Raw genomic sequence first — 21,652 nt, 5'->3', positions numbered from 1 at the left:
AATCAGATGATAAACACACAACCAAAAAGTGACACAGTCGTGTGGCTAACCATTCTGTGTGGCTCGCGCCGGACCTGACAGTCGACTTAACCAATATGCCTTACAGAGATGCTTACACAGCGCTTGTTGTGGACACTATTTACTTGATTAATCTCGTCTCTATGGGCTTGTTCATTGCAAACGTTGATGGTTTAAATAACCGTGTGCTGAAACTGAATCAAGCATCTTAGATGAAATATAAAAAAAGACATATAACCTGTGCTAAGCTCAAACCTTCTAATGAATTTAATTTGCTCTTTGTTATTTTACTCATTTAAAAGAGAATGTTAACCATTTCCTTTTCATTTTATTTACTTTGATACAATACAGCTGCTCAACCACAGCTCGTGGTTCTTCCGCAATCCGAAATACTATACATTTCTCCAGTGATATCATATGTAAGTCTATAAATATGTTTAACTGTTTAGATTATTTATCAGTTTATTCAAGTTCTGTGGTGACTTTTACTTATGAATAAACAATTATTTGTTAACATTAATAAATCTGTAATATTTTTAAATCAGACAAAAGGTATAACATAATTTCTCCAAGCACCATACTGATTTATAATCCTTTACACATTGTGTCTTTTTAATAGTTGTGAATATACTTGTAAGATTTATGTCGAAAAACGTGGGGCACATGCAATATATAATTAACACATGAGTAGTTCACATTGTATTGTCAGTTGCACACAACCCAAGTTTTTCCTTATAAACCTTATTTTCCTTACAAACCTTATTTTCGTAGCTATTAAAATCTGCAACCACAAATTTTCAGGTTTATATGTAGAGCTTAGGAATCTGTATGGGGTTAGGATAAATTATTTTTTGTTTTCAGACTTATTTAAAAACTTGTTGTATTACAAATTTATTTGAATTGAAAAAATTATTTTGTGCATTTAAGTCTTGTGTGTGTAAAATTTATTAAAGGATTTTAAACATTTTGACGGTAGCATATTTCTTATTTAAAAAGTTATATATAAATATATATCTCTCTGTCCATCTCTTCCCCTACTCGCCCATCTCTCTGCTCAGCCTCACATGTCCACTCATGTAACGCCTGTAATGCATTACGATACTACCTGCACAACATGTTGATCGTGCAGGGCAGCAAAGATGTCAGCATACACAGAACTTTTTCATCCCAATCCCACCTCCACAGAACAAACCAACAAAGAGCGAATCGGCATTGCTTTGTCATCTGGTTCTGAACTATGTTCAAAATTTCAAGTCTCTAGCTCATTGGAAAGTTAGTTTATAATCATTTGCAAAATTTGTACCAGACAGGTAACTAGATAAGAAAGTTATGCAAGAAAAAACTGTTAACATCTCAGTATTCCTGAAAAATGTGGCACAACTGATCCTCTGAATATCTAGAAACTTCGAGAAGAGTGTATGTTGGATTGACAGCTTACAGATTTCCCACGATTTTCAATAAATTTTTGTAGAATCTGGACGAGGCTTCGATTTCATTTCATACTTCCATGTAGGATTTCCTCCCCCTCCCTCCCCCAACCCGTTTCATGAATATTATATCCCAGGTCCTGTTGAGGGTCAAGTATGTAGATTTAGTACAAGTGCAGTCATTGAAATAACTTAGATTTAGAAACTATTGTTACATTCTGTGGTAGTATTAAATTTTTATCTTCTCTGAGATGATGCTTGTCAGTAGAACAGGAAGAATTGCCAAAACTAAGTTTAATTCAATAACAACCTTCATCTCATTACCCTCAAAACATTTAATACATTTTGATTGATTGTTGAATACTTGGATACCGATGTAGCTAATTCTTTTATGTACGACTGTTAATATCTTAAATTGGAAACTTAGTTCACAAGGAAAAAAGTAGCATTACGGGTTCAAATGGTTCAAATGGCTCTGAGCACTATGGGACTCAAGTGCTGTGGTCATAAGTCCCCTAGAACTTAGAACTATTTAAACCTAACTAACCTAAGGACATTACGGTAGCATTACGGTTTAACGTCCCATCGACATCGAGGTCATTAGAGACAGAGCACAAACTCAGAATGTTTCAAGGATGGGAAGGAAATCAGCAATGTCTTTTCAGGCTGTAACACCGAGAATACAGATAAAATACCAACTGCACCATCCAAAATTTTCGCCGTTTAATATTCGTTGAGAACTTGCGCAGTACTTTTTATTCTGAAGCTGTAAGCTGTATTACCGAAACTACATTTTATATGTAATCGATATACATATGTGTTTAATTTAGAATGTGTATAATTGATTGTAATTATAATGAAACTATTGTAAATTGCTGTATCGATAGCAACGACAAAATGGTAGTAGCTGTGCCGTTGTTCACTTTTGGGTGCAGAGAGTTTCTGTCGCATTACGATCAGAGAGGAGGCAAAGCTTGAGTCATGAAAGAGTACGGAAGTGTTTGTTGGGCGCTCCCGCCAACGCGGTGTGCAGCTATGGTCACGCCAAAGTAGACGGGCTTGATTTGTTAACCCGCGTGTATTGAGAACACTGTAGGAGTGGACAGGCAGAGGAAGCTGCAATTCCAATTATTTCCTGTCTCATAATTATCCATGGCTCTGGAGGCGACTGGGGGTTCTCATCGAAAAGCAGCAGCAACAACAATGGCAGCTGAGCAGGTGCAGTTTGCTATATTATTCGTCTTCTGCGCAGCTACATCATTCTAAGACTGTTAACTGACTGACACAGCAATGGACAGGCTTTGCTCAGCAACATTTCTTTCATAAAGTATGAATAAGTTGAATAATAACATGCTATAGTTAAAACTTTTAGGGCACCCGTGTTGTCACAGTCCTCAGACACTACTACCAAGCAGGGTCCCTTTCCTCTCCATGAATTCACCGAGTGTCGTAAGAATATGAAAAGTAATTAACTATTTACTGCCAGTTGGTGTGTGTAAAAATCCAGTTTCAGTCTAAATTTTCTGCCACAGTATTTCTTCATTCTTGTGTTGCATAACAGAGGCTACTTAAAAGGTGATTTTTGAGGCCGAACTGAGCGGCTCCTTTGTGTGAACGGCAAGCAATATGTGGCTAGCCGTATCACGGTACACTTCCAAGGTGGTAAGTGAGGCAATTTGAAGCTACTTTATAAAGTATTTGCCTCGGATGTGGACCTGGCTATTATTTGGTATTCTCCGCACAAGAGAATAAGAGAATGGCTCCAATATGTTGAAAATCTACATCTACATCTACATCCATACTCCGCAAACCACCTGACGGTGTGTGGGGGAGGGTACCTTGAGTACCTCTATCGGTTCTCCCTTCTATTCCAGTCTCGTATTGTTCGTGGAAAGAAGGATTGTCGGTATGCCTCTGTGTGGGCTCTAATCTCTCTGATTTTATCCTCATGGTCTCTTCGCGAGATATACGTAGGAGGGAGCAATATACTGCTTGACTCTTCGGTGAAGGTATTTTCTCGAAACTTTAACAAAAGCCCGTAACGAGCTACTGAGCGTCTCTCCTGCAGAGCCTTCCACTGGAGTTTATCTATCATCTCCGTAACGTTTTCGCGATAACTAAATGATCCTGTAATGAAGCGCGCTGCTCTCCGTTGGATCTTCTCTATCTCTTCTATCAACCCTATCTGGCACGGATCCCACTCTGGTGAGCAATGTTCAAGCAGTGGGCGAACCAGCGTACTGTAACCTACTTCCTTTGTTTTCGGATAGCATTTCCTTAGGATTCTTCCAATGAATCTCAGTCTGGCATCTGCTTTACCGACGATCAGCTTTATATGATCATTTCATTTTAAATCACTCTATAAAGGCACATTTGCATGCCGAGCGTGAGTTTCCTCGGAAACGCGAAATATTAATTAAATAAATAATCAGTGACAAATAAATAAAGCCTATGGCACACAACTGCAGCGCTGTGTCGCTGATAAAACAAAAGCACAATTACGTTACTCTTATGTTTGATTAAGAAAGGGGAGAGCTCTGGTAGAAGTGGTGCGTGAAGCACGTATTTTATTCTATTGTCTGGCACACCGCCATATTTCATGTTATTGAAGAATACTGCGAGTTGCAACCAGACTAGGCACTCGATTCTGTAAAGAATTTATATTTATAAAAGTAAGTAGGATTATGAACTGTAGGCTTATTCATTGAATATATCTGATTTAACTAACTGTGTAACTTTTTTATGTTTAGTAGACAATCACCTCTGTACGACGTTTTGGCATGGCTGGCAAATTATTGTAATATTGAGATTTAGATTATGAGTCCGCACCTACCGCAGCAGTCTTTGGAAACGATTTAGTTACGAAGTCCGATTATTTCAGTTTTATTTCACGGTCAACTACGAGTAACATTGCCTTTACGAGAAAGCCATTGTCAAGCGTCTGATACCGAATAATTAAACGTCCGCGTTTCAGATAAGCAAATATTTATTACAATTACAATCACAATCACCATCATACAGATAGAAAAATTAATATTTAAATAATATTTTTTATTTTATTTATTTTATATTGGCGACTGCGTGTCGGACTTGTTATTTTGTCATTTGTTACATTGTTCTCTTTGTTTCATGTGAAAAATCAACTTTCTGGACCTGGACGTGAATGTATGAGAGATAACAAAAAATCTGAAGATATTTTCCAATTCTAAAATTTTGCGGGAAGACGCAATGAAACTTCCAGCAAAATAAGGTAAGACGCAGCATCTTTGCATTAGCAGGCTTGACCAGACGTATAATTCAGTGTATTAGCTTTTCAGTAGATTCTGTAGTGTTTCTTTCGTGCATAACAGTTTTCAGTGATAAATTTCATTCTCAGTACTTTTCCTTAAACAATAACGTATGCAACAATACCAATACACGAGTGTACAATATGGCCGACTTCTGTACGATACGTAGTAACATGGACAGCAGCCATTACCAATAATCTCAAATTCAGTTTATATTTTTAAATTAACAGACAGCCATTGTTGCTACGAGCGATTCATGCTCAACTGCATTTTATTTTAAAATCAGTGTCAAATATTTTCTTGAAACATATATCACGTGTGGCATGGTAATAACTAGAAATCAATACGCAAAAATGGAACAGCAAAGACGTACTATTCAGACTCAATCCGACTCGGACGAGAGACAAATGTTAGAAAATGACTTTACGACAGCAACCGGTAGTGACGATTTATCAAACATTGACGCAAGTGTTGACGGAAATTTTGGCAATAGGCCGTCCACTACAAAAATTTCAAAGTCTCAGTCAGAGCCCATGTTGATGCATGACGTCACGTCTAATGACGCGACGGGGGCACAGACCTTGCAAACAGTAAACATTGCCGACATGTTACAAATGCTAATGAAACAAAACGCCGAAAACATGGCAACCTTACAGACACAAAATGACGCAATTAAATCTGACCTCATAGCACTCAAGACAGGTAATGACACTTTATGTAAACGTGTGGAACTTATAGAGGCCACACTGACCAAACAGATGACTGAACTCAGTACTAAATTTTCCCAGCTTAATACGAGACAAGAAAAGACTACAACTGACGTAGCACTTTTACAGACACAAGTAAAAAACCTTAATGTCACGTGTGAAGTTCTTACTGAACAAATTCAAACATATCCTTCAGTACATGACAACCTTGAAAAACGAATTACTGACGTACAGAATAAATTTGACAATGTTGAACAACACCTGACTGACATCTTACAATCTGATGCCACAGCTCATTTTCAAAATATTAATAAAGAATTTCATGATTGGGTAGTGAACAAAGACAAACATTTTGATAGATGCTTACGTGAAATTTTACCAACAATTGTGCACGACTCCGTAGCGCAATACATTACTAATAACAAACAGCTGATCAGTGACGCAGTACAATCCGTCACTGCACCCATGAGACAATTCACCGATCGACCACAGTCTGAATGTAACGAAAATATCAGTCAAAATGCACAGTTCAGGAACCAATATACATTCGAGTATGACACACACATACCGCACACGACAAACACACAAGAACAAAACACACCACGACTACAACACATACCACGATGTGCAAACACAAACACAAGCTATTATCATGGTAAACCACAGCAACATTATCGTAATTACTCGCCAGCTGAACATACCAGTAATTACAGTGGAATAAATCCATATCACAATGCGAAGGAAGAAGAAAGCTTAATGAAACACAGGCAATTTCAGATTTTTATCCCAGAAAAACGAACCATTCACCCGGTGATTTTTCTTAAATCTTTTAGTAACGCATTTCCACGCACTTGGAGTGACCGGAAAAAGATTTCATATATTGTCGGTTACATCCAAGTCGATGCAGCTGTCTGGGCATACAGTCAAGCTGACGTATGTACCACGTACAGTGAGTTTGAGTGTGCTTTTCTGAACAAATTCTGGTCGCAATCCGTCCAGGAGCGACTCAGAAGACAAATTTTAGAACCTGAAACTTTTAACAGTAAAAATGGCAACGTACGCAGATATTTTGAAAAATACTTGAACATGGGACACTTTTTAGACGAACCAGTCGCAACGCGTGATATACTCCGTGCGTTGAAGGCCAAATTGCCTTTCAACATTAAAGAAAAACTCCTACATATCCCGGATGACGATTCAGATTATTTTTTAACAGCCTTAGATTCGGTTGACATGTTACTTGTTTTATAACTCCTAATGCGTACTCCCAGATAATTTATGGAATTAACTGCTTCCAGTTACTGATCTGCTATTTTGTAGCTAAATGATAAGGGATCTATCTTTCTATGTATTCGCAGCACATTACACTTGTCTACATTGAGATTCAATTGCTATTCCCTGCACCATGCGTCAATTCGCTGCAGATCCTCCTGCATTTCAGTACAATTTTCCATTGTTACAATCTCTCGATACACCACAGCATCATCTGCAAAAAGCCTCAGTGAACTTCCGATGTCATCCACAAGGTCATTTATGTATATTGTGAATAGCAACGGTCCTATGACACTCCCCTGCGGCACACCTGAAATCACTCTTACTTCGGAAGACTTCTCTCCATTGAGAATGACATGCTGCGTTCTGTTATCTAGGAACTCTTCAATCCAATCACACAATTGGTCTGATAGCACATATGCTCTTACTTTGTTCATTAAACGACTGTGGGGAACTGTATCGACCGCCTTGCGGAAGTCAAGAAACAGGGCATCTACCTGTGAACCCGTGTCTATGGCCCTCTGAGTCTCGTGGACGAATAGCGCGAGCTGGGTTTCACACGACCGTCTTTTTCGAATCCCATGCTGATTCCTACAGAGTAGATTTCTAGTCTCCAGAAAAGTCATTATACTCGAACATAATAAGTGTCCCAAAATTCTACAACTGATCGACGTTAGAGATATAGGTCTATAGTTCTGCACATCTGTTCGACGTCAGTATTGAAAACGGGGATGACCTGTGCCCTTTTCCAATCCTTTGGAACGCTATGCTCTTCTAGAGACCTACGGTACACCGCTGCAAGAAGGGGGGGCAAGTTCCTTCGCGTACTCTGTGTAAAACCGAACTGGTATCCCATCAGGTCCAGCGGCCTTTCCTCTTTTGAGCGATTTTAATTGTTTCTCTGTCCCTCTGTCGTGTATTTCGATATCTACCATTTTGTCATCTGTGCGACAATCTAGAGAAGGAACTACAGTACAGTCTTCCTCTGTGAAACAGCTTTGGAAAAAGACATTTAGTATTTCGGGCTTTAGTCTGTCATCCTCTGTTTCAGTACCATTTTAGTCACAGCGTGTCTGGACATTTTGTTTTGATCCACCTACCGCTATGACATAAGACCAAAATTTCTTAGGATTTTCTGCCAAGTCAGTACATAGAACTTTACTTTCGAATTCATTGAACGCCTCTCGCATAGCCCTCCTCACACTACATTTAGCTTCGCGTAATTTTTGTTGTCTGCAAGGCTTTGGCTATGTTTATGTTTGCTGTGAAGCTCCCTTTGCTTCCGCAGCAGTTTTCTAACTCGGTTGTTGTACCACGGTGGCTCTTTTCCATCTCTTACGATCTTGCTTGGCACATACTCATTTAACGCATATTGTACGATGGTTTTGAACTTTGTCCACTGATCCTCAACACTATCTGTACTTGAGACAAAACTTTTGTGTTGAGCCGTCAGGTATTCTGTAATCTGCTTTTTGTCACTTCTACTAAACAGAAAAATCTTCCTACCTTTTTTAATATTTCTATTTACGGCTGAAATCATCGATGCCGTAACCGCTTTATGATCGCTGATTCCCTGTTCCGCGTTAACTGTTTCAAATAGTTCGGGTCTGTTTGTCACCAGAAGATCTAATATGTTATCGCCACGAGTCGGTTCTCTGTTTAACTGCTCAAGGTAGTTTTCAGATAAAGCACTTAAAAAAAATTTCACTGGATTCTTTGTCCCTACCACCCGTTATGAACGTTTGAGTCTCCCAGTCTATATCCGGCAAATTAAAATCTCCACCCAGAACTAGAACATGGTGGGGAAATCTACTCGAAATATTTTCCAAATTATCCTTCAGGTGCTCAGCCACAACAGCTGCTGAGCCAGGGAGCCTATAGAGACATCCAATTACCATGTCTGAGCCTGCTTTAACCGTGACCTTCACCCAAATTATTTCACATTTCGGATCTCCGTCAATTTCCTTCGATACTATTGCCACTTCTTATCGCGATAAGCACGCCTCCCCCTTCACTGTCCGCCCTTTCTCTGTGGTAGACATTCCAATCTGATTTTATGATTTCATTACTGTTTACGTCTGGTTTCAGCCAACTTTTTGTCCCTAGTACTATATGGGCGTTATGACCGTTTATTAATGACAGCAATTCTGGGACCTTTATATAGACGTTCCTGCAGTTTACTATTAGCACATTAATATTGTTATTCCCTGTTGCATTTTGCCTACTCCTACCTTGCCCCGTCTCAGGAGGCGTCTTGTCGGGCCTAGGGAGGGAGTTCTCTAACCTAAAAAATCCACATGTGCACTCCACTCCGACGCCAAGAAGAGATATTATAGAGCATTCGAACATCGAGAGCCGTGGGTACAGTTAGCCGCCATGTCACTTGCAATCTTCGCCACTGCTTCACTAACTTCCTACATTCAGAAATGTATATGGGCATGGACCAGTTAATTTGTGTATTGTTTTAATAATAATCACAAAAACATAAATTCGTGTCCGGAAACATATTTTTTATCCTGATCCGAACCTATGCAGGGTCCTCACCTAAGTGCGACTAAAACCGAGTATCCTGATTTAAATGAACAATTCTTCTATTCAAGTGTTTAAAACTGATTTTTTGTCTAATGTAAAAGGAGTAGTAAAGGTCAAGCGAAAGCCAAAAAAGTGAAGTTGGGTAGCCTTTTGCTAAAGTATCCTTAGTTTATTACAAAATAGTTTGTATGATGACAGTGCAAGACTGTGTAAATATTATTGTCTAGAATACATGTTTCACAGGTGATAAAAAAGCAAACAAGTGACGCTCATTCTCAAAAATAGTGTGGTTTTGATTTCTATGATGAGTGGTTCCTTTTTTGAAGTTAATTAAGCCTAGTGTTGTATTTTATTGTCTTGCAAAGTAAATTATGAACTACTCCAAGTGAAGTGAATGTTTAGCTTTTTGAATTAGTCTTTTCTACTGTAATAATCAAAGAGCATTGACTAGTGAAACTATAGTAGTTTATGAGTCCCCATCATATTCTATACGTATAAGAAAAAATTCAACTACTGCTGTTGCTAAGGAAAACTAATATATGTAGAAGAGTGTATTTATGATATTATTCATCTTTATTTGTGTTTATTTTTCATGTCAGTCAAGATAAAAGCCTCTCATGTCCAAATTTACTTATGCACTTCATGCAGAAACATTTCAGTAATTGATTAAGTGTTGCCCTTGAGTGTAGCTGTCATTAGTATGAGCTAGGTGCAAAATTACTTCCTATGATTTACTGGTGTGTGCGTTGTTGGTAACTGCTGCTAAGTACAGTTCCGAGTGCACTGTGTCAGAATGTATCACGTTTGCTATTCAAAGGGAAATCTCAACGGAAGTAACTCCAATAACCAATATTCAATTTTCTTAAACATATATTTCCAAATTAATGTGCCTAATTGGCCTGACGACCGTTCATTTTTTTTCATTCAGTTATGATGTCACCACTTTCATAACTCCCAAGGTTAAATTCTCTTTGGTTTTTCTGTTAATTTCCCCACATTCGAAATTATAGTCCGATACCTTTGTCTATATGACACACCGCGTGGTCAATCTTCGAAATCCTCTCAGAGGGAAAGATTAGCGTGTTTCACGATAGAGAGATATACGTTAATGTTATATGTTACACTGAGGTTACTGAAAGTTAATTTTATTTACATAATATAGATTAAGTTAAGCCAATCACTTATTCAACCAGTAATTTCATTCAACGTTACTTCCAAAATTTAGTATTTCGGAATGAGTAACTGCAAACTCAGTGCTTTCTGTTTCATTTATTTTCTCGTGAACTGTAGTGCTGTGGAAAAGCGTGAAAACCTTCTGTTGCCACGCTAGTGATTATTTGCTAAAAATTCTTTGCCATTACCTTTCTTAAGATTCTGGAAATTCTTTGCCCTAGCGAGCTGGCGACCGTTTAATTATCCCTTCCTTAGCTAATCTGTATTCTATTTGTGTTATCACCGATTTTATAGTAAATATTACGTGGTGCCCTTTTTCACGCCTATGCGGTTAGTGAGCGATTGCACTATATTCCACCCATTTTAAAATTGTCATTACTATTTAGCCTAATTTTAGAATAGATTCTTCCTTAAGAAGAGTCTGTTGCGCTTTTTCCTCCAACTAACAGGTGTTATTTTCCTTTGGTAACGATAGCCTTACTCAGTGTAAAATTTCACTACGCATATGCGATCACGGTCAGTTATATCGCAATCCAGTAGGCCTATTAGGAAGGAGAGGTTACAAGGGGAACCGTCCCGACAGTTGCCTGGACCGATCTAGGGAAATGACGCAAAACATAAATCTGGATGACCTTGATCACACCATGAGTCGTAAAAGCTTTTTTTGTATTAAGTTGGTAGAACTGCTGATTATTATGCACACTGCAGTAGCAAGAGGCCACGGCAGAGGAGTGTGTAAACACAGTAAATTGAATCCGGTGAGTTTCTGTGTCTGTTTTCGATGTAATCCTCTTGCAACAACGACACGACTTGGAACTCATCCTTTCACCAAAACTTCATCTCCTATTACTTCTTATATTGCTTTTTTTTTGAGAACTGCTAAATTCACGTAAACATTCAACATTTTCATAGCATGGACTCATACTCTGCTGATAACTGTTAAGAAACGACTGATGCCTATAGCCAAATTTTTGAACGATTCTTGGTCATTTTCATTCAGTTGTCTCTGTATTATTGGTGAGACACAGAATTATTACACACTTTTCTTCTAGCTTTTTTCTTAGCTTTCTCTTGCATACGTCCTAGGTTAAGTGTTCCAGACCAGTGTTCTAGTTGTTCATACCATTTCGAATACTACAGAGCTATGAATCTACAACCACCAGAGGCAAGAGAAATACATTCCTATCTTACAGTATACAAAATAGGCAATAAAGTGACGATGTGAAACATTGATGGAATAATATCTTAGAGTGCAAGTTAAACATAGAGTGTCGTGATCACAATCCTGACAATGAGGCACTATTTTCAACACAACAGGGAGTCAAGGTTTTTGTACTTCTCAGAGTATATAAGGACAGAGTTTATTGCGCAAATTATATAAGTTAATAGCAAAGAGTGAGTTAGACAGTGGGAAAGATCAACCTAGTCCTTTAATTATTCTAGTACTATCCAAAAGTGTAGAGAAAGCGATTTTGTTTTGGTCATTCAATAGTAGTTCTGGATGGTCTTTTTGAAGCATATGTAATATCGAATATTTCAATATATGGGTAATTTCTGTCCCGAGCACAGTACTAGAAGATTTATGGAATAATAGTGATTGGTTTAGAAATTACACTGCACAGAGCTGAAGTCCTGTTTCTGTAACTTTCAGTGTATTTGATGTTCCTTTAGTCTTTTGCAGAGAGAGAAACCTTCCTGTATTTGTCTGTGTAATACGAACCACACTCTTGGCAAACGATTTTCTAAATTTCTGTTTTAATTGTAGGGGGATTCCATGTCTTTGTAACTGGACCGACATTTGCTGTCTGTGTAGCAGCACTAAGTCGTGCAAGTGTGTTTTGCTTACAAGATGTTCCCGGTGACAAATGCGCCAACAAGTTGAAGCACAGATTATTTCTGAACTGGTGTTTTCAAAACTATTGTGAGCTATTTTAGCTTACCTTTTTCCTCTGGAGTATGGTGACCTATGTAAATCTCGTAAGAGGGTATTCGCGTGTTCACTCTGATTACAGCAAGCGAAAGTATGTGGTTGGTGTCCTCCTCTTTCCCTCATGCACACAAAGAGGAAAGTGAAGGTCGAGTGGTGCTAATGTATCTTGAAACGGACGTGACGGGTGACGCACGAGAAAAAAAAATTCAATAGGTTGAAAGTGTCTGTCGTGGTCAGAAAAGTGTCCTTTGTAGACGTGACCACATTATGTCGGAGCTAAACGAATTCGCACGTGGGCAAATTACTGGTGCTCGTATGTCGAGTGGTTCCGTAAGCAAGGTAACCTAAGTGTTTGGTGTTTCAAGAGGCATCATATCGAGGATTTATACTGTATTCAGAGAAAGTGGAAGTGCATCGTCCGCTAAGTCACAACGCGGACGACAGTGTGTTCTGAGTGGTCGTGACGGACGGCCATCGAAGATGATTGTGGGGTAAAATAAGAGGACGACAGGGGAAGGGAGCACAATAACCAGCGAATTGCAGGGTGAGCAGAAATTCCAGAACCATTCATCAGTGATTCAAATGACTGTGACAAGAAAATGTTGAGCCGAAGCTATAAAATTTGGAGTCTGGAGCAATGGAAGAAATATATTTGGTCAGATGAGTCTTGGTTCACACTGTTTCCAATTTTGGGCAGAGTCTACTTTCACAGCGTGAAACATGGCGGGGACGAGGCGATGATTTCCGCAGCCATATCGTGGTATTCCATAGTGACTCATCAAGATCGTCTTACTGCCACGGATTACGCGACCATCCCATGGTACAAACAGTGTTTCTCAGTGGGCATACAGTGTTAGAAGCCGACAGGTAGTAGAAGGTCACTGGACGTTCTGGGCGAAAATCGCTGACATCAGCATCAGCATTCCCGGAACCACTGACGCCAGCTTATGGTACTCAGGCAGGTGTACTTGTTAGATTTCTCTGACAGCAACATCAGTATTCCCAGAATTCTGACATCATCGCATCTGGACAATTGCACCAAGCCTATGACGTCATTATGTCACTGCCCTACGACACCATCCTCAGACCACCCCTTCCCCCACCATGTGACCACGCTCGTCACGGTAGTCGTCGTCGATGTCATCGTGCTGTCGGCTAATGGTGCGAAAGCTCAGCAGTTCAGCCCCCGACCCTTCGATCAAATTCTATTCTCATTATTCGACTGCAGGAATGCCATCATTTCTTCACTGTCTGTATGTCGGAGATGAAGGGGGATCCTGCTACTTGCGAGAAATATGCTCTCCATTCTTGCTCAGTGCTTGGATATTTGTTATAACAAATTAATTTACTTTTGCCCAAAAGCATCCGAACGATCTGAAGCCACTGCACTGGCGTATACACGGTGCATGCGAAGTATGAATTGTGTGGTCAGTGAGTAACGTAGACTTATCGCCAGTGTTACGCCTGTGTAACTCCACTGGTCGTCAGTGTTGTGTTATGTCAAGTTATCATATGTTGCTCTGATCAATAATTAATGTAGTGTCCAAAGTACCTGTATTATACTGAGGTGACGAAACTCAGGGGATTGCAATATGCACATATACAGGTGGCGGTAGAATCGTGTACACAATGTATAAAAGGGCAGGTGGTTCATGTGAAAAGGTGTCCAACGTCATTAAGGACGCACTATGGGAATTAACATACTTTGAACCCTGTATGGTAGTTGGGGCTAGATGCATGTGACAGTCGATTTCGGAAATTGTTATCAAAATCAATCCTCTGAGATCCACAGTGTGAAGACTGTGCCATGAGTACCATATTTCAGGCATTATCTCTCACCATGGACGTTGCAGTGGCCGTCGACCTTCACTTAACGACCGAATCCAGTAAAATTTGCGTAGATTTGTCAGTGCTAACAGACAAGCAACTCAAACAACGGCAGAAATCAATTGGGACGTAGGACGATCGTACCCGTTAGGACAGCGCGATGAAATGTGGTGTAAATGAGGTATGGCAATAGACGTCAGATGCGAGTGCCTTTACTATCAGCGCCTCTCCTGGGCTCGTGGCCATATTGGTTGGACCGTAGACGACTGGAGAACCACGGTCTGGTCAGATGAGTCCCGATCTTAGTTGCTAAGAGCTGACGGTAAGGTTCGGGTGTGACGCAGACCCGAAGCGATGGTTCCAAGTTGTCAACAAGGCACTGCGGAAGCTGCTTGTGGCTCCATAATGGTGTGAGCTGTGTTCACATAGAATGGACTGGGTCCTATGGTCCAGATGAATGATCATTGACTGGAAATAGATATGTTCGGCTATTGGGAGACTACTTCCAGCTATGTGTGGGCTTAATGTCCCCAAACAACGATGGAACTTTTATGGATGACAAAGCGCCATGCCACTGAGCCACAATTGTTCGCGATAGAATTCGAGCGAATGATCTGGCCACTCAGATCGCTCCACATGGGATATAATCGAAAGTTCAGTTCGTGCACAAATACTGCACCTGCAATTATGGGCTGCTATAGGGGCAGCATGGCTTAATATTTCTGCAGGGGACTTCAAACAACGTATTGCGCCCATGACACTCGAGTTACTCCACTGTGCCGGATAGAAGTAGTTCCGAAACGATATTGGGAGATACCCTATGACTTGTTTCACTTCAGTGTATTAATCAACCATGGGCTGTAGCTCTCTATTCGAGGCCAGTCGTCTGTTAGTCGAGTTGCACCAAATGCGGATATTGGTAGTATTGGCTGTACAGTAGGCAAACTGGTAGGACATTAAATCTGGAAATTGGCAAAAACAAACTGGATGAGAAATTGGTAAACTGACAAGACGTCAAAAATGGAAACTGATAAAATTGTTAGAATACACCACGGAAATTAAACACGCTGTGAGGACGTGTAGGAGGCCACAGTGTAAATCCATCCATTGTTGCAGAAAAAGATGCGTGCAATGTAAATAATTAGCTGCCTGACATGAAGTGTAGGTCTTCGCCCAAAAACTCTGAGCATGAGCTAACCGCAATGTCACAAACTCGAATTACTTGTCATGCGCTGTTGCTCTCAGCCAATAGCTATAGGGCTTCACTGCTCTTATGCAATTTGTCTCCATTCACGTCTGTGATCTGTAATGCGGGCATTATGGTGTGAGAAATTGTTATAAGAAATTATTTTTATTATTATACCAGCTACACGAGCTTATGTCATCCGCTGTAGTGATAAGCAGACTAAAAAAAGTGACGAGGTAAGACACTTTGGCAGTACAAAATATCTCAAAAATACTATCCAATACCTAGAAATAAAAAAGGGTTTTAGATTTCTGTTTGTGTTCCCCATATTTTCGCCACACTTAAAAAAATTGAGTTCTCCTGTTTTCATGTGTTCAGTAGTAAAAAATAAAGTATATTATTAAAAACAATGATTCTGTATTTGTATCAGAACTAAAGCACAAAAATAAACGTCGTAATGTAGAGGAAGAGTCGAGGATTGGAAAAGTATTAGACAAGGATGTCTGCTATCTCTGTATTCGTTTAATTTATTCGATGAGGAAGTTATTCAGATGATGAAGAAGAAAATGGAATAAAAATCAATGGTGAATGGATACATCATATCAGATTTACTGATGATGTATTGGTTGAAGACTCTCGAAAAGAAATGAATATAATGCTGGAAGTCCTATTAGATACTCTTAAACTAAGGAAATTAAAAGTGAACAAACGCTAAACGAAAGTAATGGTAACACGGAAAAATGCGGAAGAAATTATAACCAATGTAAAATTTGATGACGTCAGATGTCATCAAGTGAACCAGTCTTGTTATCTTGCTGATGTAGTCACAGAGGAAAATAAATTCTTAGCGTAAGTGAAGAGAAGAATTGTACTCGATTGCATTGGCAAAACAAACAAACAAACAAAACATATTAACCAACAAACACAAAAAAATTCTTTGCAAAATTATTTATGAATGGTTAAATTTAAAGGAATCGACTTGAAGATGCTGAAATGTGGATATGACGCAAAAAGACAAGAACGAGCTTAAAGGGAAAAAACAACCTAAAAGTCTTACGTGAAGTCAACGAAGGGAGAAAATTGTTAAAGGAAATGAGAACGAGGAAAACAAAATTTATAGGAAACTTCATCACATACATTCCTGATGCGAAATTTCTGGAAAAGAAAAGAAGACGATGGCCTAGGGAGACGTATTTGGAAAACATCAAAAAGGGAATAAGATTTGACAATTACATGGAGCTAAAACGAACAGCCAATGACAGAAGAGAGTGGTTGCGTCGATAGAACATTAGCCTGTAGAATATACATATTTGTTAATTAGTATTTCTATTTGATAATAAATATAGATTATAAATAAAAGTAAAGAAAGTTTCCACTTACGAGCGTCTAATCAATGATTTTACGATCAGGATACTTTTGTGTCTTGTCACTTTTTTATCAGAAATCTTCCAATCTTCAAAGGCGACTTTTTCCAGGTTGTTTAAGAATAGCGTCGTACTGGTTTAGAATACTGATGCCAGTGCATTGAGTTTCAAATTATGGGTAAGTATGGAATAAAACTGAAGAGAGCCAGTAAATAAGTTCCTCTTTTTAGCAGTTATAAATAAAATAGCTTTGGGCTGCAGGACGGTTTTATAACTTTTTTATTACACTACTAGCCATTAAAATTGCTACACCACGAAGATAACGTGCTACAGACGCGAAATTTAACAGACAGGAAGAAGATGCTGTGATATGCAAAAGATTAGCTTTTCAGAGCATTCACACAAGGTTGGCGCCGGTGACGACACTATAACGTGCTGACATGAGGAAAGTTTCCAACCGATTTCTCATACAAAAACAGCAGTTGACCGGCGTTGCCTGGTGAAACGTTGTTGTGATGCCTCGTGTAAGGAGGAGAAATGCATACCATCACGTTTCCGACTTTGATAATGGTCGGATTGCAGCCTATCGATATTGCAGTTTATCGTATCGCGACATTGCTGCTCGCGTTGGTCGAGATCCAATTATTGTTAGCCGAATATAGAATCGGTGGGTTCAGGAGGGTAACACGGAACGCCGTGCTGGATCCCAACGGCCTCGTATCACTAGCAGTCGAGATGACAGATCGCTGAGTCAACAGATGGGGACTTTTGCAAGACAACAACCATCTGCACGAACAGTTCGACGACGTTTGCAGCAGCATGGACTATGTAAGCTCGGAGACCATGGCTGAGGTTACCCTTGACGCTGCATCACAGACAGGAGCGCCTGCGATGGTGTACTCAACGACGAACCTGGGTGCACGAATGGCAATACGTCATTTTTTTGGATGAATTCAAGTTCTGTTTACAGCATCATGATGGTCGCATCCGTGTTTGGCGACATCGCGGTGAACGCACATTGGAAGCGTGTATCCGTCATCGCCATACTGGCGTATCACCCGGCGTGATGGTATGGGGTGCCATTGGTTACACGTCTCAGTCACCTCTTGTTTTCATTGACGGCACTTTGAACAATGGACGTTACATTTCAGATGTGTTACGACCAGTATCTCTACTCTTCATTCGATCCCTGCGAAACCCTACATTTCAGCGGGATAATGCACGACCGCATGTTGCAGGTCCTGTACGGGCCTTTCTGGATGCAGAAAATGTTCGACTGCTGCCCTGGCCAGCACATTCTTCAGATCTCTCACCAATTGAAAACATCTGGTCAATGGTGGCCGAGCAACTGGCTCGTCACAATACGCCAGTCACTACTCTTGATGAACTGTGATATCGTGTTGAAGCTGTTTGGGCAGCTGTACCTGTACACGCCATCCAAGTTCTGTTTGACTCAATGCCCAGGCGTACCAAGGCCGTTATTACGGCCAGAGGTGTGATTTCTCAGGATCTATGCACCCAAATTGCGTGAAAGTGTAATCACATGTCAGTTCTAGTATAATATATTTGTCCAATGAATACCCGTTTATCATCTGCATTTTTCTTGGTGTAGCAATTTTAATGGCCAGTAGTGTACATATAAAATTTATTGAACTCCATTTGCATCTTCAGGGGCACCTGTACACACAGTAAAACTCTTACAAAACTTACATCAATGGATATACTGCAAACAAATGAGTATTAATCTGAAAGGATGCTGAAATATAATGAGAATATACGTTATACCCCTTGGCTACATAGTTAAAGTGTAAAGTTAGCGAATGTTCGCCTGTGAGAATGTACTTAATACAACAGATGTTTGATCAGTGATGTAATAAGGCATAGTCATAGAAGAAAAGATTAATACGATAGTAATTTCTACATTACGTGGCAACTATTACCATATAATGTCGGAAACGAACTTCACGCGGTCCAGGAGTGCAGAAGAGTATTTTATTATGTTTCGACACCCTTCCAGAATAATGTTTACTTAGTTTTATTGTAATGGGTTTCAATTGCAAACGGTTACGTTTTACAGAGGAATTCTCACTGTAAATATTCCTCAGTTTCCAGGGAAGAGTTGGTCATATACGATGGTTATTCGGAAAGTAAGGGGCAATGAAGATGCTCCTGCATCATTTTCAATTGGAAATGTTTGATTACCCACAATACTGCCCGTAATTATCTCCCTCTGAGTTTCACCTCTGATCACATGAACCGCTGGCTATGAAGACTACATTTCGGCACAGACAACGAGCTGTAGGCCAGCGTAGAGAATTGGCGGAAAGCACTGGTAGCTGCCTTCTATAACGAGGGAATTGGAAAGTTGGTACAACGTTACGACAAACGTCTAAGTCGGATCGGCGACTATGGAGATTAGCAGCTGTAAGTTGTTGGTAACTGTTGCAAGTAAAACAGTTTTGAAACTTCCTGGCAGATTAAAACTGTGTGCCGGACCGAGGCTCAAGATCGGGACCTTTTCCTTTCGCGGGCAAGTGAGCTACCAACTGAGCTACCAAGCACGACTCACGCCCTGTCCTCACAGGTTTAATTCACAGTCTTCTACCTTCCAAACTTCACAGAAGCTCTCCTGCGAACCTTGCCGAACTAGCACTCCTGGAAGAAAGGATACTGCGGAGAAATGGCTTAGCCACAGCCTGGGGGATGTTTCTAGAGTGAATTTTTCACTCTACAGCGGAATGTACGCTGAAATGAAACTTCCTGGTAGATTAAAGCTGTGTGCCGGACCGAGAATCGAACTCGGGACATTTGCCTTTTGCGGGCAACTGCTCTACCAATTGAGCTAGCCAAGCACGACTCACGCCCAGTCCTCATAGGTTTAATTCCGCCAAGGGAGCTTCTGTGAAGTTTGGAAGGTAGGAGACTAGGTACTGGCGGAATTAAACCTGTGAGGACGGGGCGTGAGTCGTTCTTGGGTAGCTCAGTTGCCAGAGCAGTTGCCCGCGAAAGGCAAAGGTCCCGAGTTCGAGTCTCGGTCTGGCACACACTTTTAATCTGCCAAGAAGTTTCATTTCAGCGTACACTCCGCTGTAGAGTGAAAAATTCACTCTAAAAACAGTTTCGATTTTCACTGTGGTTTCCATTTCGGCGTCCTATCGTTCCTTACTTTCCGAATAGCCATCGCACATTACATGATAATGTCTAAATTTTAAGAAGAATGATTCTATTAATATTTGTTCAGTAGCTATGAATAGTTACACGGTGAGTAAAAAGAGATTACTGTAGTGCTTTTAGCAACTTCTGTGTTTACGTACGACGTCTTGCATTTGAACATTCATCTAATTTCACGCTCTTACTACGTTTCCCATGGGACATAAAACAATGTTGTCCTTTCTGATTAATGTCCCCTTGTGTTCAATATAGACATCTGTTGTATATGCCCTGAAGTAACTTAATTTTTTGACAGTGGCACCTGAAGATAGGAATGGGATTCCCGAAATCGATCCCGTAACAAAAAAGTTATAGATCATCCTGCACAAAGAGGATATTTTATATCTTACTGATAGTCATACACGGCTGTGTTTCCACCAGCCAATACGACGAATAGTTAAGCGATGTATATACCCTTGTTGCTTTAATATCTCCATCCTCTGTTTATGGTAGCAAGCTATTACAGGTTCCTGAGGTACAGTGAAGCACTTAAGGTATTAAACATCTACTGATAATGGAGTTCACTGTTGAAACATATACCGACTATAAGTGAAGACTTTGTTTTTGGCAAAATGGGCGCGTCCTACTGTTGTGTACATAGTTCCGCGTAGTCAGCGGGTACACAACTTTCCCACTAGAGCGCGCCCCGCTAAGCACAACAGCGCAGGCCGCAGCGCTCGTCCGTCTTCGCACTACGAGATGGCGCTGTCATAGAGACGGACCAAATTCTGCTTCCTTCGATCCGCTTATTAATATGTAACGCAGCCAATGAGATTGCTGCTAACGTAGAACCTTTTCTCCTCGCGGATCACACTCGCGCAGTGATACCTGAACGCGCGAGGTATTATAACGAGTGTACAGACCTCCGGTTAGTCAGTCTGCCTTAGTCTGCATCAGTCTGCATTAGTCTGCATTAGTCTGTAGTCAAGTTTCAGTCTGCGCCTAATTAGATTACCATATTCCTGTACATAGCCATGAAAAGAAATGTATAGACACTTTGTCAAGTATCAGAGATATGTGAGTATAAGATTAACGTACCAAGACCAAAGGAACTTCAGATTGTAAATAGCATCCAGTTATTTCTTTGCTTTTTATTATTTTAATAAATGTGTGTTAAAATTAATGAAGTTCTGTTTAAAGTTGGTCACTGTCAATCTGCTACTCTAAGCGTGCAAGTGGCATTTCTATCGTCTGACCTAACGGCAGAAGATAAACACGCCACGATAAGACCACGAGACATTGCTGACACTCGCCTACTTCGCTAGAGCGACAAGTCAAATAATCTGATGGTATGTGTACCGAAGGTCTTACAGTACGCACACCACACCTACTGATGTAGCTTTTTGTCTTAGGGTCTGGTCCTCGAGCGCCTGCGGGACTCACCCAGGGTAGCGGCAACAGCAGCAGGAGCAGCAGCGGAGGCGGCGACGTCATGTTGGCGGCCCTGCGACACTGTGCCGACTGCGGTCTGCCGGCGGCTGTGGACCCGCGGCGGCCGCCGCAGGCGTCGCGCTCCACTAGCCGCGGTCCCTGCTCCGCTCTGGCGCAAGGCCGTGGCGGCACCGCGCCGCGCCCCGCCCAGCCCGTGACAACAGGTGTAAGGCACTGGCGCGGCCGAGCGAGAAACTGGCGCCACTCTCTGCGGGTGTGCACGCTCTACAGGGCGTGTCAGAAGGCGTGTGCTAACAAACGTATGTTCAAAAGCTCGTCTCTGAAATG

General features: G+C 40.7%; 1 protein-coding gene across 1 annotated transcript in view; it reads right to left on the bottom strand.

The window, feature by feature from the left end:
- Nucleotides 1–21,436, bottom strand: part of LOC126094058 (golgin subfamily A member 6-like protein 2) — a 131,299-nt gene extending 109,863 nt beyond the window's left edge. The window contains exon 1 of the mRNA XM_049908767.1: nt 21,317–21,436. Within this exon, the coding sequence (XP_049764724.1) occupies nt 21,317–21,367 (51 nt within the window). The 5' untranslated portion in view covers nt 21,368–21,436. The remainder of the gene's footprint in view (nt 1–21,316) is intronic.
- Nucleotides 21,437–21,652: the final 216 nt, after the last annotated feature.

The sequence above is a fragment of the Schistocerca cancellata genome, chromosome 1, assembly GCF_023864275.1.
Source record: "Schistocerca cancellata isolate TAMUIC-IGC-003103 chromosome 1, iqSchCanc2.1, whole genome shotgun sequence".
NCBI classification, from domain to species: domain Eukaryota; kingdom Metazoa; phylum Arthropoda; class Insecta; order Orthoptera; family Acrididae; genus Schistocerca; species Schistocerca cancellata.
Note: the sequence above shows the minus strand (reverse complement) of the source record. Positions and strands in the feature narration are given on the sequence as shown.